We start from the raw sequence: 17736 nt of genomic DNA on the forward strand, positions 1-17736 counted from the left end.
TCCCAGGGTAAAAGCGCAAATTTGTGTCTCACGCACTCCTAGACCCAGCAATAGCAGAATCCTTGAATCTCTCTGTCTGGGCCACACTTGTAGCCAATGCAGAGGTGAAGAGATCTTTTTCTAACACGACACTTATTGACCCTTTTTCAGTTTATTGTTTTTTGATCAAGTTACACTGAACAATGACTTTTCTCACTGCGGCAGATATTAAATCACAGAGACTATGTTCCCCTGATAATCGGGAAGGATGCAATGCAGAAATATCTACCAGAATACGCAGGCTATGATGAGTTTGTAGATCCCAGTATTGCCAATGTTTTCTCAACGGCAGCTTTCCGTTTCGGACATCTCACCATTCAGCCAAAACTGTTCCGCTTAGATGAAAACTACCAGGAGCACCCCGAGTACAAAACCCTGCTCTTGCATGAGACTTTCTTCACTCCCTGGAGACTGATAAAGGAAGGTAAGTAAAACCTTTAATATTACTGCAGGATTTTCTGGAGTGTATTAGGGATGGTTTTCTAGACCAATATGTCGAGGAGCCAACTAAAGGGCTGGTCATCCTAGATTGGGTGATGTGTAATGAAAAAGGACTAATTAGCAACCTTGGGAAGGAGTGACCATAATATGCTAGAATTCTTTATTAAGATGGAGAGTGACACAGTTAATTCAGAGACTAGGTTCCTGAACTTAAGGAAAGGTAACTTCGATGGTATGAGACGTGAATTGGCGAGTGATACTTAAAGGGTTGACAGTGGATAGGCAATGGCAAACATTTAAAGATCACATGGATGAACTTCAACAATTGTACATCCCTGTCTGGAGTAAAAATAAAATGGGGAAGGTGGCTCAACCTTGGCTAACAAGGGAAATTAAGGATAGTGTTAGATCCAGGGAAGAGGCATATAAATTGGCCAAAAAATGCAGCAAACCTAAGGACTGGGAGAAATTTAGAATTCAGAGAAGGACAAAGGGTTTGATTAGGAGGGGGAAAATAGAGTATGAGAGGAAGCTTGCTGGGAACACAAAAACTGACTGCTAAAGCTTCTATAGATGTATGAAGAGAAAAAGATTAGTGAAAACAAACGTAGGTCCCTTGCAATCAGATTCAGATGAATTTATAATGGGGAACAAAGAAATGGCGGACCAGTTAAACAAATACTTTGGTTCTATCTTCACGAAGGAAGACACAAATAATCTTCCAGAAATACTAAGGGACCGAGGGTCTAGTGAGTAGGAGGAACTAAAGGAAATCCTTATTAGGCGGGAAATTGTGTTAGGGAAATTGATGGGATTGAAGGCCGATAAATCCCCGGCTCCTGATAGTCTGCATCCCAGAGTACTTAAGGAAGTATCCCTAGAAATAGTGGATGCATTGGTGATCATTTTCCAACAGTCTATCGACTCTGGATCGGTTCCTATGGACTGGAGGGTAGCTAATGTAACACCACTTTTTAAGAAAGGAGGGAGAGAGAAAACAGGTAATTATAGACCGGTTAGCCTGACATCAGTCATGGGGAAAATGTTGGAATCAATTATTAAAGATGAAATAGCAGCACATTTGAAAAGCAGTGACGGGATCGGTCCAAGTCAGCATGGATTTATGAAAGGGAAATTCTGCTTGACAAATCTTTTAGAATTTTTTGAGGATGTAACTGGTAGAGTGGATGGGGGTGAAACAGTGGATGTGGCGTATTTGGACTTTCAAAAGGCTTTTGACAAGGTCCCACACAAGAGATTGGTGTGCAAAATTAAAGCACATGGTATTGGGGATAATGTACTGACGTGGATAGAGAACTGGTTGGCAGACAGGAAGCAGAGAGTTGGGATAAATGGGTCCTTTTCAGAATGGCAGGCAGTGACTAGTGCGGTGTCGCAGGGCTCAGTGCTGGGACCCCAGCTATTTACAATATACATTAATGATTTGGATGAGGGAATTGAGTGTAATATCTCCAAGTTTGCAGATGACACTAAGCTGGGTGACGGTGTGAGCTGTGAGGAGGATGCTAAAAGGCTGCAGGGTGACTTGGACAGGTTAGGTGAGTGGGCAAACAAGTGGCAGATGCAGTATAATGTGGATAAATATGAGTTTATCCACTTTGGTGGCAAAAACACGAAGGCAGAATATTATCTGAATGGCGGCAGATTAGGAAAAGGGGAGGTGTAACGAGACCTGGGTGTCATGGTACATCAGTCATTGAAAGCTGGCATGCAGGTACAGCAGGTGGTGAAGAAGGCAAATGGTATGTTGGCCTTCATAGCTAGGGGATTTGAGTATAGCAGCAGGGAGGTCTTACTGCAGTTGAACAGGGCCTTAGTGAGGCCTCACCTGGAATATTGTGTTCAGTTTTGGTCTCCTAATCTGAGGAAGGACGTTCTTGCTATTGAGAGAGTGCAGCGAAGGTTCACCAGACTGATCCCCGGGATGGCAGGACTGACATATGAGGAGAGACTGGATTGACTGGGCCTGTATTCACTGGAATTTAGAAGGATGAGAGGGGATTTAATAGAAACATATAAAATTCTGACGAGAGCGGACAGTTTAGATGCAGGAAGAATGTTCCCGATGTTGGGGAAGTCCAACCAGAGGACATAGTCTAAGAATAAGGGATAAGCCATTTAGGACTGAGATGAGGAGAAACTTCTTCACTCAGAGAGTTGTTGACCTGTGGAATTCCCTACCGCAGAGAGTTGTTGATGCCAGTTCATTGGATATATTCAAGAGGGAGTTAGATATGACCCTAACGGCTAAAGGGATCAAGGGGTATGGAGAGAAAGCAGGAAAGGCGTACTGAGGTGAATGATCAGCCATGATCTTATTGAATGGTGGTGCAGGCTCGAAGGGCCGAATGGCCTACTCCTGCACCTATTTTCTATGTCTATATTTGTATGCAGCATCGTCAACCTGAGACATTGGACTGATATTGCGAGCACTGTTGGACTTCATTAAAGGGCACAAAGCGTGGTGTTTGCAGTAACTAGATTCTAGCTGTAAGTGAATAAGATGTACGAAACAGAGCTGAATATTGCAATGTGTTTCTCCTGGCCCTCTCTGCCCCAGCAGTAGGCAGGAGCAGCACACTCAAAGTACACTGTTCCGATTTCACGCAAATGCAGGATGTCATTGATTCCACCCCTGTGCCTATAAAGGCCCCTGTCTAAAAGTCCCATCAGCTTCATCAACAAGAAGCTACCTGGAATAGTAATGATGCATTTATTCTCAGTCTACACTGCCCCGGCACAAATTTAATGTGGGGCTTGATAGAAGACCAGAGGTACACAGTTTAATCTAGGCTGATGATATTTTTTCACAATCCACGGTCAGGTGCTAGTGAGATCATGTAAATGGACAGATATCCCAGTCTCTCATTTTACCAACAAGGTCAGAAAAATACCGGCCCATCATGCTCAAACACAAAGCAAGATCCTGCATGTTTCATTTTGAACATTGCAGCCCGTGGGATATCAACAGTTCAGGACACTCTTTTATGTTTATTAACTGTTACGTATGTAATAACTCGATAGACTGAATACTGCAAATTAACACAGGTACAAACCTGGCTCTGCTTTATTAGGGCCGAAAGTGATTACATTACAAGATGGCTTGCCTTTTATACACGCACGTGCGTACAGCCCAATGACCTTCGACAGTGGCGCCACCTGGTGGCCCAAGCATACATACATGACAATAACAAGAGGATTTTAACCCACTCTCAGTTTCTTGAAGTTCAGGTGCTTTTCATTTGCTCTGTGTTGGATCTGGTTTCCTCCACCATGCCTTCAAGAATGTAGTCTGAATTTTGACCAGTCTCTCACACTGTTCATACAGTCTGGTTTGGTTTTTGAGTTCATGTTTCTCATGGAGCAGGCCAAACACCTGCTGTTATTGGGTTGGGTGGGTTGGCTTTGATCTGCTTTGTTTGTATTGTAATAAATATTGGGCATCATAAATCCATCAATGACTCACTTCTTCAACTCAGATAAAGAAAGAATTCTGTTCTGGGTTAAGTTGCGTAGAAGCCTCGAATCTCAATTCTACTGCGCTGCAAGTTATTATTTATTGTGAATATTCAGCACAGTCAGAACTGAGGAGTTCATTTCGAGTGAAATCCTAGCTCCCACCATTCAGATTCACCTTAGGCTTTGATACAGGACGCTACCTGATAAGAGACAGTTACAGTTTACAGCTGTAATGCAATGAGCCACGGTCTATCCTCTGACTCCTGCCTGTCAAGAGGAAGGGTTGATCTGTTGTGCTGTTCTGTCTTATATCAATGTTGCTTTAGAAATATGAATCCATTGGGGAACATGGCACATCTTGAGTAGCTTGTTTCAACTGTGTTTTTCTTGGGTAATAATCATTGTCACAGACATTGCTGTGCTGCATGGTTGGAGATCTTTAACAGTCGGTCACTCTACCACCAGCTGCAGGTTGGAGAGTGGAATGAAAAACTAGGAAATAGATTAACAAAGTGAGTTTTACACTGTGTGTGTGTGTGTGTGTTAGGTGGAGTCGAACCCATCATGCGAGGATTATTGGGCAAACCTGCAAAACTGCAAACGGGGAAAAATATGATGCCAGACGAACTGCGGGAGAAGCTGTTTAAGATGACCACTCATTTAGCGCTGGACCTGGCTTCTTTGAATATGCAGCGCTCCCGAGATCATGGAATCCCAGGTAACAGGAAGGCAAACACAGTGTAGAGTATAACTCAGAAAAACATGTTGCTAAAATGTCATTAATCCAACAATTTCATTATCTCGAGTCACATTAGCATAAAGCCAGCAGCAAAATATTGGGTTCACTCACAGAGAACAGCTGGTTCATCCCAGTGCTGATTGGAAAAGGTGTGGAAAAGCTGATGTGAATATTGGTGCCCAGTATAAGGTACCAGAGGGCAGGCAGTGGCTGAGGAGCTGGGAAACAATCCGTGGGATCATTTTTCATTAACCAGAGAGTGCAGAAATCTGATCTGAATCACACCTCTGGGTATCTCACCTGTTCAGAAATCATCGAAATTTAGAGCACGGAAGGAGGCCTTTTCGGCCCATCAAGAGGCTATCCAGTCTAATCCCACTTTCCAGCCATTATCCATAGCCCTGTAGGTTACGGTACTTCAGGTGCACATCCAAGTACTTTTTAAATGTGGTGAGGGTTTCTGCCTCTACCACCCTTTCAGGCAGTGAGTTCCAGACTCCCACAACCCTCTGGGTGATGAAATTTCCCCTCAAATCCCCTCTAAATCTTCTACTAATTACTTTAAATTCATGCCCCCTGGTTGTTGACCCCTCTGCTAAGGTAAATAGGCCCGTTCTATCCATTATATCTAGGCCCCTCATAATTTTATACACCTCAATAAGGTCTCCCCTCAGCCTCCTCCGTTCCAAGAAAAACAAACACAGCCTATCCAATCTGTCCTCCTAGCTAAGATTCTCCACTCCTGGCAACATCCTCGTAAATCTCCTCTATACTCTCCCCAGTGCAATCACATCCTTCCTGTAATGCGGTGACCAGAACCGCATACAATACTCCAGCTGTGGCCTAACCCCCCTGCTCTTGCATTCTATGCCTCGGCTAATAAAGGCAAGCATTCCATATGCCTTCTTAACCATCTTATCTTTATCTACCTGGTCTGCTACTTTTAGTGATCTGTGGACATGCACTCCAAGGTCCCTTTGTTTCACTACACTTCTCAGTGTCCTACCATTTAATATGTATTGCCTTTCCTTGTTACCCCTCCCCAAATATATTACCTCATACTTCTCCAGATTGAATTCCATTTATCACTGTTCTTCCCACCTGACCAGTTAAGAACATAAGAAATAGGAAAAGGAGTAGGCCATACGGTCCCGCGACCCTACTCCGCCATTCAATAAGATCATGGCTGATCTGATCATGGACTCAGCTCCACCTCCCTGCCCGTTCCCCATAACCCCTTATCATTTAAGAAACTGTCTATTTCTGTCTTAAATGTATTCAATGTCCCAGCTTCCACAGCTCTCTGAGGCAGCGAATTCCACAGAATTACAACCCTCGGAGAGAAGAAATGTCTCCACAGCTCTGTTTTAAATGGGCGGCCCCTTATTCTAAGGTCATGCTCTCTAGTTCTAGTCTCCCCCATCAGTGGAAACATTCTCTCTGCATCCACCTTGTCAAGCCCCATCATAATTTTATATGTTTCGATAAGATCACCTCTCATTCTTCTAAATTCCAATGAATAGAGGCCCAACCTACTCAACCTGTCCTCATAAGTCAATCCCCTCATCCCCGGAATCAACCTAGTGAACCTTCTCTGAACTGCCTCCAAAGCATGTATTTCCTTTCATAAATATGGAAACTAAAACTGCACGCAGCATTCCAGGTGTGGCCTCACCAATACCCTGTATAGCTGTAGCAAGACTTCCCTGCTTTTATACTCCATCCCCTTTGCAATAAAGGTCAAGATTCCATTGGCCTTCCTGATAACTTGCTGTACCTGCATACTATCCTTTTGTGTTTCATACACAAGTACCCCTAGGTCCCGCTGTACTGCAGGACTTTGCAATCTTTCTCCATTTAAATAATAACTTGCTCTTTGATTTTTTTTCTGCCAAAATGCATGACCTCACACTTTCCAGCATTATACTCCATCTGCCAAATTTTTGCCCACTCACTTAGCCTGTCTATGTCCTTTTGCAGATTTTTTGTGTCCTCCTCACACATTGCTTTTCCTCCCATCTTTGTATCGTCAGCAAACTTGGCTACATTACATTCAGTCCCTTCTTCCAAGTCATTAATATAGATTGTAAATAGTTGGGGGCCCAGCACTGATCCCTGCGGCACCCCACTAGTTACTAGTTGCCACCCAGAGAATGAACCATTTATCCCGACTTCTGTTAGTTAGCCAATCCTCTATCCATGCTAATATATTACCCCCAACCCCGTGAACTTTTATCTTGTGCAGTAACCTTTTATGTGGCACCTTGTCAAATGCCTTCTGGAAGTCCAAATACACCACATCCACTGGTTCCCCTTTATCCATCCTGTTTGTTACATCCTCAAAGAATTCCAGCAAGTTGATTGATATCTTCCTGCAGTCGACAGCTTTCTTCTTCATTATCAACCACACGGCCGATTTTAGTATCATCTACAAACTTCTTAATCATACCCCCTATATTCAAGTCTAGATCATTGATGTATACCACAGAAAGCAAGGGACCTAGTACTGAGCCCTGCAGAACCCCTCTGGAAACAGCCTTCCAGTCACAAAAACACCAATCCCACCCATTACCCTCTGCTTCCTGTCTTTGGGCCAATTTTGGATCCAACTTGCCACTTTGCCCTGGATCCCATGGGTTTTTACTTTCATGACCAGTCTGCCAAGTGGGACCTTATCAAATGCCTTGCTAAAATCCATATACAATACATCAAATGCACTACCCTCATCACCCCACGTTACCTGATCAAAAACTTAAATCAATTTAGTCAGACACAACCTTCCTTTAACAAATCCGTGCTGATTATCCTTGATTAATCCGTGTCTTTCTAAATTAAGATTTATTCTGTACTTCAGAATTTTTTGCAATAATTTTCCCACCACCGAGGTTAGGCTGACTGGGATATAATTACTCAGTCTTTCGCTTTCTCCCTTCTTAACCAAAGGTACCACATTAGGAGTCCTCCAGTCCTCTGGCACCACACCTGAAGCCAGAGAGGATTGGAAAATGATGGTCAAAGCCTCTGCTGTTTCCTCTCTTGCTTCGCTTAACTGCTTGGGATACATTTCATTCGGGCTTGGGGATTTATCCACTTTCAAAGCTGCTAAATCCCTTAATACCTCCTCTCTATGTTTATTTCATCTAATATTTCACACTCCTCCTCCCCAATAGCAGTGTCTGCATCGCCCCTCTCTTTTGTGAAAATAGACGCAAGGTATTCATTAAGAACCATACCCACATCTCCCGCCTCCACACTCAGATTACCCTCATGGTCTCCAATAGGCCTACCTTTTCTTTAGTTATCCTCTTGATCTTAATATATTTATAAAACATTTTTGGGTTTTCCTTGATTTTACTTGCCAAGAATTTTTCATGCTCTCTCTTTGCTTTCCTAATATCCTTTTTAATTTCACCCCTGCACTTTCTATACTCTTCTGGAGATTCTGCAGTATTGAGCCTTCGGTATCTGTCATAAGCCTCCCTTTTTTTTTTATCCTACCTGTATGTCCCCAGACATCTAGGGGGCTCTAAATTTGTTTGTACCACCCTTTTTCTTTAAGGGCACATATGTGGTCTGAACCATTCGGATCTCTTCCACTGCTCTGACACTCTTTTTTCTTCAAGTAGCTGTTTCCAGTCCACTATGGCTAAATCACCTCTCACCTTAGCAAATTTGGCTTTTCCCCAATTTAGAACTTTTATTCCTGGTCTATCCTTGTCCTTTTCCATAACTACCTTAAATCTAACTAAATTATGGTCACTAGCACCTAAATACTCTTCCACCTGCCCAGCTTCATTCCCTAAAACTAAATCCAGAAAGCCCCCTCCTGTGTTGGGCTTGCCACATACTGGCTAAAAAAGTTCTCCTGAATGCATTTTAGGAATTCCGTACCCTCTATACCCTTCACACTAATTTTATCCCAGTTAATATTAGGGTAGTTGAAATCCCCTACTATTACCGCCCTATAGTTTTTGCACTACTCAGAAATTTGCCTACATATTTGCTCCTCTATCTCCCTTTCACTGTTTGGGAATCTATAGTACACTCCCAGCAGTGTGATTGCCCCTTTTTTTTGTTTTTCAGTTTGACCCCTATGACCTCGTTTGATGATACCTCTAACATATCATCCCTCCTAACAGCTATAATAGCTTCTTTAATCAATACCGCGGCTCCCCATCCCTTTTTACTCCTCTCTCTATCCCGTCTGAAAATCCTGTAACCAGGAATGTTGAGCTGCTTTTAGCCATGTCTCTGTAATAGCTATAATATCACATTCCCAAGTGTCTACCTGTGTTCTCAGTTCATCTGCCTTATTTGCTATACTTCTTGCATTGAATACAGCCAATCCTCCTTGTTGACTTCTTTCCCTTGTTTCCTCTGTCATTCAAATTCACTTTCTACATTTTAGCTTTACAATGCCAGCTTTACTTCCCTCCCTAATGAATCTATTCTCAGGTTGTCTTCGTTCAATTGGCTGATCCCTCTGGAATACCAGGGAGCATTTACCAGGAAGTGTTTAGCAGGGAGCCTTTACCAGACAGCACATAACTGGGATCATTAACTGGAGAATATTTACAGAGGGAGTATTTACTAGGGTGTATTTGCTGGAGGATATTCAGTAGTGAATAATTGCCAGGAGGTATTTTCATTTATGTAGCATTTTTCACAACCTCAGGAAGCTCCAAAGTATTTTACAACCAATGATGTACTTTTGAAGTTTAGTCACTGTTATAATGCATGGAAAAGGTGGCAAGAAATTTGCACACAGTAAGGTCTCATAAACAGCAATGAGATAAATTACCAGATAATTTGTTTTATTGATATTGGTTGCGGAATAAATATTGGCCAGGACACCAGGGAGAACACCCCTGCTCTTCTCTGAATAGTGCAATGGGATCTTTTACATCCACCTGAAAGGGCCTCGGTTTAACATCTCATCCAAAGCATGACAGCTCCAATACTCCTTCATTCCTGCACTGAAGTCATAGCCTATATGTTCAAATCTTTGCAGTGGAGATTGAAACCAGTCTTCCAACTAAGAAGTGAGGGTGCATAATCCATTATCACTTCAGAGTAATTACTGCATATTATATAATTACTGCAAAGTGATTATTTTATAGATAGGATAACTACAGAATAATGGGCCCAAGTTTCCGTCCTCTAGAAAAATGGTGCATCTCGATAAGGTGCGCCGACTTTCTGGAAGATAAAGGGCGCCGAAAACTTACCTTGTGATTCTCCGGTCTCCTCAGGACATTTTCGTGCTCGGCGTGGCGCAGCACAAGTGATCGGGGGCGGAGTCAGGTCCCGGCGCTGAAAATAGTGTCGGGATCTCTGCACATGCGCGCTAGAGATGTGCAGAGATCCTGGCACTGTTTTCAGTGCGCGCCGCCCTAGCCCTGGCCGAATGGGCTCACCAGGGTGGCGAAGGTTGGACTCGTGCCCCCATCCTCTTCAGCTTCAGCTTCAGCTCCCGCTCCCTCCCTCCCGTTCATGTCCCACTCCGTCTCCGCACCCCCCCAACCCCCCTTCCGTTCAGGTCCCGCTCCGGCTCACCCCCCACCCATTCAGGTCCTGCTCCGGCTCTCCCCCCCCCCTCCCCTCCCTCCTCTCCTCTCTCCCCCCTCTCCTCTTCCCTCCCCTCCTCCTCTCCTCCCCTCCTCCTCTCCTCTCCCCCTCCCTCCCTCCCCTCATCCCTCCCTCCCTCTCCTCTCCCTCCTCTCCCCTCCCTCCCCCTCCTCTTCCCTCCCTCCCCCTCTCCTCTCCTCTCTCCCCTCTCTCCTTTCCCCCACGACCCTCCTCCCCCTCCTCTCCTCTCTCTCCTCTCCCCCTCTCTCCCTCCCTCCTCTTTCCCCTTCCCTCTTCCCTCCCTCCCCCTCCTCTTCTCCCCTCCCCCCTCCCTCCCCCCACCCCTCGCTGTCAGAAACACAGAGAGACACTGGCACTGACAGAGAGACACTGACAGAGAGAGAGAGACACTGACAGAGACAGAGAGAGAGACACTGGGGGGGCCCCATCCCAGCAAGCTATTGGAGGGCTCCCGGTGCTGCAGTCGGTGAGTAGAAACTTAATTTTTTATTTATTGATTTTTTTTTTAAATTAATTTTTTTGGATTGATTTATTGGTTGATTTATTGATTTATTTATCATTTATTATTGATGATGGCTCTTTATTTGTAAAAGTGAAGTGTTTTATGTTTGTAAACTCCGCCACCCCCCCCACCCCCCCACCCCCCCATCTCTCGTTCCCTACATCTGATTTCTAAGTGTAGGCAAGGTTTTTCTGAGCGTACAAAAATCTACACTTACTCTATTCTAAGTTAGTTTGGAGTAAGTTTTCGCTGCTAAACTTGCAAAACAGGCGTAAGTGGCTGGACACACCCACTTTTGAAAAAAAAAATCTGTTCTGAAATGAAACTGTTCTAACTCACTAGAACTGGAGCAAACTAATGCCGAGAATTGCAATTTCTAAGATGCTCCATTCTAAATTAGTTGCTCCAAAAAAATAGGAGCAACTCAGGCCTAAACTTGAGCCCAGAGAATGTAAATTATGTGATTACTTCGGTGAGTGCGATATCATGATTACCGCTTATCATATAATTGCTGCAGAGTGATCATTGCATATTCTATGATTACTGCAGAAGAATGACTGCGGAGTATTTATTACAGAAAAATAACTACATATTCTTTTATTACTGCTGATTAATTATTATGTGTTTGATCATTACTGCAGATTAACTTTTACATATTCTGCAATGACTGCAGACTAATTACTATAGGTTCTGTGGTTACTTTGCTACACAGCATTTGCATCACATGTTTCACAGGGTGCCCAATGAAGGAATCATCTTCCAGTTGTGTAAAATTACAGTGATTAAAAGGCTGATGTGAGTTCTAATGGACATCAAAAATAGGTTTGTGGGTTGTGGTGGCGTAGTCTGTGGTATATGAAGTCTTAATACTCCTGTGCACACCCTTTTTATCTGTTGAGTGCTTAATCTCAGGCAGTGCTTCTGGAGGGAGACACCAAGTAGAAGCTGTTCGACACTCGCAACCGCTCCCCCACCAAATTCCCCCCACCCACCAAATCTCCCACAAGTTATAACAAGATAAAATACCATTCCACAAACCTTGGTTAGCTTCAAAAAGGTACTGTCGGAGTCCTAGCAGCAGATCACACATCAGCCTTTCTAAGCTCGGGATATTGTGTGGCCATAAAACAGAGTTCATTGTGTACTTTTTCTAGTGCAACTAACACACATTAGTTTACAGGTGTACTTTACCTTTTTCTCTCTCAATGTCACAGGTTACAATGCTTGGCGGAAATTCTGTGGTCTTTCACAACCCAAAAATCAGGATGAACTTTCTACAGTCCTCAAAAATACACGATTAGCAAGAAAACTCCTCGACCTGTACGGTACCCCAGACAACATTGACGTGTGGGTGGGGGGAATCTCTGAACCCTTCAAGGAAGGTGGAAAGTTGGGCCCTTTGTTCGCCTGTTTAATCGGAAAGCAATTCAAGCACCTGAGAGATGGAGACAGGTAATGGGCAATATTACCAGAACAAAAACACCTGAAAGCTTTCACATTCATTGAGTTGTGGGTTTCCACTTCAAATCAAGGGATTTCAGATCAGAGACCCAGGACTTCCTGACACTCCAATCTGCCAGCCTGGTTTGTGATGGGTTCAGTCAGTCCTTAGTTGTCTTGCTGGGTAGAGCATGTTGAGATTGTGGTGATGGTTTTCCATCTCTGTGCAGAAAACTGTGAAGATTATGTCACTGGGCTTTTCCTCTCCATAAACGAGTCTTGTGTCAATCATAAAAATTTACAGCACGGAAGGAGGTCATTTCGGCCCATCGTGTCACCGCCGACCGACAAGAGCTTTCCAGCCTAATCCCACTTTCCAGCTCCTGGTCCGTAGCCTTGTACATTATGGCACTTCAAGTGCACATGCAAGATCTTTTTAAATGTGGTGAGTTTCTGCCTCTACCACCCTTTCAGGCAGTGCATTCCAGACTGCCACCATCCTCCAGGTGAAGAAATTTCCCCTCAAATCCCTTCTAAACCAACTACCAATTACTTTAAATCTATGCCTCCTGTTGGTTGACCTCCCTGCTAAGGGAAATAGGTCCTTCCTATCCACTCTATCTAGGCCCCTTGTAATGTTATACACCTCAATAAGGTCTCCCCTCAGCCTCCTATGTTCCAAAGAAAATAAACCCAGCCTATCCAATCTTTCCTCATCGCTAAAATTCTCCAGTCCAGGTATCACCCTCATAAATCTCCTCTGTACCCTCTCTAGGGCAATCACATCTTTTGTGTAATGTGGTGACAGAACTACACAGTACTCTAGCTGTGAGTTGATACAGTGTTTGATACAGTTCAAGCATAAATTCCCTGCTCTTGTATTCTATGCCTCGGCTAATAAAAGCAAGTATTCCATATGCCTTCTTAAGCATCTTATCTACCCGGCCTGCTACCTTCAGGGACCTGTGGACGTGCACTCACAGGTTCCTTTGTTGCTCTACACTTCTCAGTGTCCTACCATTTAATGTGTATTCCCTTTCCTTGTTAGCCCTCCCCAAATGCATTACCACACACTTCTCCGGATTGAATTCCATTTGCCACTGTTGTGCCCACCTGACCAGTTGATTGATATCTTCCTGCAGTCTACAGCTTTCTTCTTCATTATCAACCACACAGCCGATTTTAGTAACATCTGCAAACTTCTTAAGCATAACCCCTATATTCAAGTCTAAATTATTGATATATACCACAAAAAGCAAGGAGTCCTAGTACTGAGCCCTGCGGAACCCTACTGGAAACATCCTTCCAGTCACAAAAACACCCATCAACCATTACCCTTTTTTTCCTGCCTCTGAGCCAACTTTGGATCCAACTTGCCACTTTGTCCTGAATCCCATGGGCTTTTACTTCCGTGACCTGTCTGCCATGTGGGACCTTATCAAAAGCCTTGCTGAAATCCATATACACTACATCAAACGCACTACCCTCATCGACCCTCCTTGTTACCTCCTCAAAAAATGTAATCAAGTTAGTCAGACATGACCTTTTATGAACAAATCCATGCTGACTGTCCTTGATTAATCTGTGTCTTTCAAAACTGCTTAGCCTCTCTCACTATGTTTATGTCATCTAATATTTCACACTCCTCCTTTCTGATTGCAGTGTCTGCATCGCCCCTCTCTTTTGTGTAAACAGATGCAAAGTATTCATTAACAACCATACCTGTCTTTCACCTCCACACAGAGTACTTTTATGGTCTCGAAGAGGCCCTACTCTTTCTTTAGTTATGCTCTTGCTCTTAATATATTTATAAAACATCTTGGGTTTTCCTTGATTTTACTTGCCAAAATGTTTTCCTGCTCTCTCTTTGCATTCCTAATTTCCTTTTTAATTGCACCCCTGCACTTTATATACTCCTCTAGAGTTTCTGCAGTATTGAGCCCTCGGTATCTGTCATAAACCTTCCTTTTTTTCTTTATCCTACCCTGTATTTCCATTGACATCCAGGGGGCTCTAGAGTTGTTAGTCCCACCCTTTTTTTTAAAGAGAACATACTTGCTCTGAACCCTCAGGATCTGCTGTTTAAATGCCTCCCATTACTCTGACACTGATTTACCTTCAAGTAGCTGTTTCATAGAAACATAGAAATTTACAGTGCAGTAGGAGGCCATTTTGGCCCATCATGTCCGCGCCAACCGACAAAGAGTCGCACGGCCCTCGGTCAACAGCCCTGAAAGTTACATATAAACCTATGAAAGAGCACCCAGCCCAACAGGTCCGCCCCACACAACTGCATTACCCCATACACTAAAACATTCTATACTCCACTCCAACCGGATCTCCTGGGAAAGGCAAAAACCAGATAAAAATACAGGCCAATTTAGGAGAAAAAAAAATCTGGGAAAATTCCTCTCCGACCCATCCAAGCGATCGAAACTAGTCCAGGAGATCACCCTGGCCATATTCGATTCCCTGCAGTACTTACCATTATATCTGTGCCGGCCAACAAGAGGTTATCAAGTCTAATCCCAATTACCAGCTTTCGGTCCGTAACCCTGCAGGTTACGGCAGGTTATGCCCATCCAACCATCTCTTGGTGAGGGTTTCTGCATCCACCACTCTTCCAGGCAATGAGTTCCCGGTCCCCACAACGCTCTGCGTAAAGAAGCCGTCCCTCAAATCCCCTCTAAACCTTCCACCAACCACCTTAAAACTATGCCCCCTCGTAATAGACCCCTCCAGCAATGGAAATAGGCCCGTACTATCCACTATGTCCAGGCCCCTCAATATTTTGTACACTTCAATGAGATCTCCTCTCAACCTCCTCCGTTCCAATGAGAACAAACCCAGCCTATCCAATCTGTCCTCATAACTAAGATTCTCCATTCCAGGCAGCATCCTAGTAAATCTCCTCTGCACCCTCTCTAGTGCTCTCTAGTCCTTCCGATAATACGGCGACCAGAACTTCATGCAGTACTCCAGCTGTGGCCTAACCAAAGTATTATACAATTTAAGCATAACCTCCCTGCTCTTATATTCTATGTTTCGGCCAATAAAGGCAAGCATTCCGTATGCTTTCTTAACCACTTTATCCGGCTGGCCTGCTACTTTCAGAGATCTGTGGACAAGCACTCCAAGGTCCCTTTGTTCAACTACTCTATTAAGTGGCCTACCGCTTAATCTATATACCCTTTCCTTATTAGCCCTCCCAAATTGCATTACCTCACACTTCTCTGAATTAATTTCCATTTGCCACTGCTCTGCCCACCTAACCAGTAGATTGATATTTTCCTGCAGCCCATGACTTTCCTCTTCATTATCAACCACACAGCCAATTTTAGTGTTGTCTGCAAACTTTTTAATCATACTCCCTATATTCAAATCTAAATCGTTAATATATACCACAAAAAGCAAGGGACCCAGTACTGAGCCCTGCGGAACCCCACTGGAAACATCCTTCCAGTCACAAAAACATCCATCAACCATTACCCTTTGCTTCCTACCTCTAAGCCAAGTTTGGATCCAACTTGCTACTTTGCCTGGATCCCATGAGCTTTAACCTTCATGACCAGTCTACCATGTGGGACCTTATCAAAAGCTTTGCTAAAGTCCATACACACTACCCTCATCAACCCTCCTTGGTTACTTCCTCAAAAAATTCAATCAGGTTAGTCAAACACGATCTTCCCTTAACAAATCCGTGTTGACTGTTCCTAATTAATCCTTGCTTTTCCAAATGTAGATTTATCCTGTCTTTCAGGATTTTTTCCAATAATTTTCCCACCACTGAGGTTAGGCTGACAGGCCTGTAATTACTTGTCTATCCCTTTCTCCCTTCTTAAACAAGGTTACTACATGAGCAGTTTCAAGTCCACTTTGGCTAAATCCCATCTCAGCTCAGCAAAATTGGCTTTTCACCAATTCAGAACTTTTATTCCTGATCTATCTTTGTTCTTTTCCATAACTACCTAAATCTAACTGAATTATGATCACGAGCAGCAAAATGCTCTCCCACTGATACCCCTTCCACCTACCCAGCTTCATTCCATAAAACTAAGTCCAGATCCCTTGTTGGGCTTGCTATGTACTGGCCAAAAAAGTTCTCCTGAATGCATTTTAGGAATTCCGTACCCTCTATACCTTTCACACTTATTTTATCCCAGTTAATATTAGGGTGGTTGAAATCCCCTATTACTGTCCTACAGTTTTTACACTTCTGAGAAACATGCCTACATATTTGCTTTTCTATCTCCCTCTGATTGTTTGGGGTCTATGCTACATTCCCAGCAGTATGATCGCCCTTTTTTTGTTCTTCAATTCAACCCATATGGCCTCATTTGATCAGTCAATCAATCAATTGGAGACCAACTGAGACCATGAAGAGCCAAAGCCAGCCTTAATCACTCAGCCTCCTGAGGAAGCTTAAAGATAAACAAAAGTGGAAACAACATTACAGTAAATGGTTGTGTCAAACATCAGTGGAACAATAAATAAATAGAAATATAGTGAGATCTTTCCATGATATAAATACCAAACATTGACGTTAACGCCGGTTTTAACTCAGCCTGCCTGCGGAAATGGGGCAGCAGTGGCCCTAAAATCACAGTACTGCCGTTATGGCCCCATTCTCGCTTGAAACTCACCCACCCTCATTTTGCCCAGGAACTTCTCAAGGAAAGTCCAGGCATACCTGCGATTCAGCCGTGAGCCTCAGTACTCGGTGTGAATCATGACCCTGTGACATACGGACCCCGATGCAATTTCAAGAGTGGCGCGTGCACCGTGCACACTCCACCCAGTTGTACTGGGCAGTGAAGCAGAAAAGGGAAGTTTGGAATTATTTTTATGGTGGTTAGAGGGAACAGGAGTACTCCTCTCCATTTCATCAAAATACCCTGGGCTGCTGCTATACCGGACATCTGCCTCCCCATTCCCTGCGAGCAGATCCCCTTTGAAACTGCTTGCCTGCATCCCCACTGACTATGACTGTGTCACCCGATGGTTGCTGAGCTGCAGTGGGACATCTGGTCTGGGTGTGCAGCTTGCCGACGGCTCTTGACATGGCTCAACCATTCTGTCTGCAGGAATGGATGAGCATTCTATCTGCTGTCTGATCCTTCCATGTCGTGAGTTAAAATCTACCCCATTTAATTAGGAGATGCAGTTAGTACAGCTCTGGCTTTGGTCTGGAAGGCAATGGTTTCAGGGCCCATCTAGGAACCATGGGACATAAGCACACAAGGGGATGACACTTGGGAGTCAGTGTCTAACCACAGATATCAGCTTGCAAACATGGTGACCAGACATTTGCTGAAGCATTCAGCAGGTTAGGCAATATTTGTGCAGTGAGGAAGGTAGGGTTAACGTTCCAGGTCGATGAAACGTAGTCAGAATCAGAAAGTGTTGCAGATGAAAGGAAATGGGGGCAGAGAGAAAATAAAAATGGGGTTTAAATTTGACTTGGGTGGTATTGCAAAGCGGACAGCTAATTCATTATTGCTAGCTT

The 17736-nt window shown here is 43.9% G+C and overlaps 1 protein-coding gene across 1 annotated transcript in view; it reads left to right on the forward strand.

Moving 5' to 3' along the window:
• Positions 1-17736, forward strand: part of LOC139226157 (myeloperoxidase-like) — a 66324-nt gene that overhangs the window by 29916 nt on the left and 18672 nt on the right. Inside the window, exons 9-11 of the mRNA XM_070856797.1 lie at positions 205-463; positions 4508-4678; positions 12005-12242. Of these exons, the coding sequence (XP_070712898.1) occupies positions 205-463; positions 4508-4678; positions 12005-12242 (668 nt within the window). The remainder of the gene's footprint in view (positions 1-204; positions 464-4507; positions 4679-12004; positions 12243-17736) is intronic.

This window comes from Pristiophorus japonicus, chromosome 16 (genome assembly GCF_044704955.1).
Source record: "Pristiophorus japonicus isolate sPriJap1 chromosome 16, sPriJap1.hap1, whole genome shotgun sequence".
Taxonomy (NCBI): Eukaryota; Metazoa; Chordata; class Chondrichthyes; family Pristiophoridae; genus Pristiophorus; species Pristiophorus japonicus.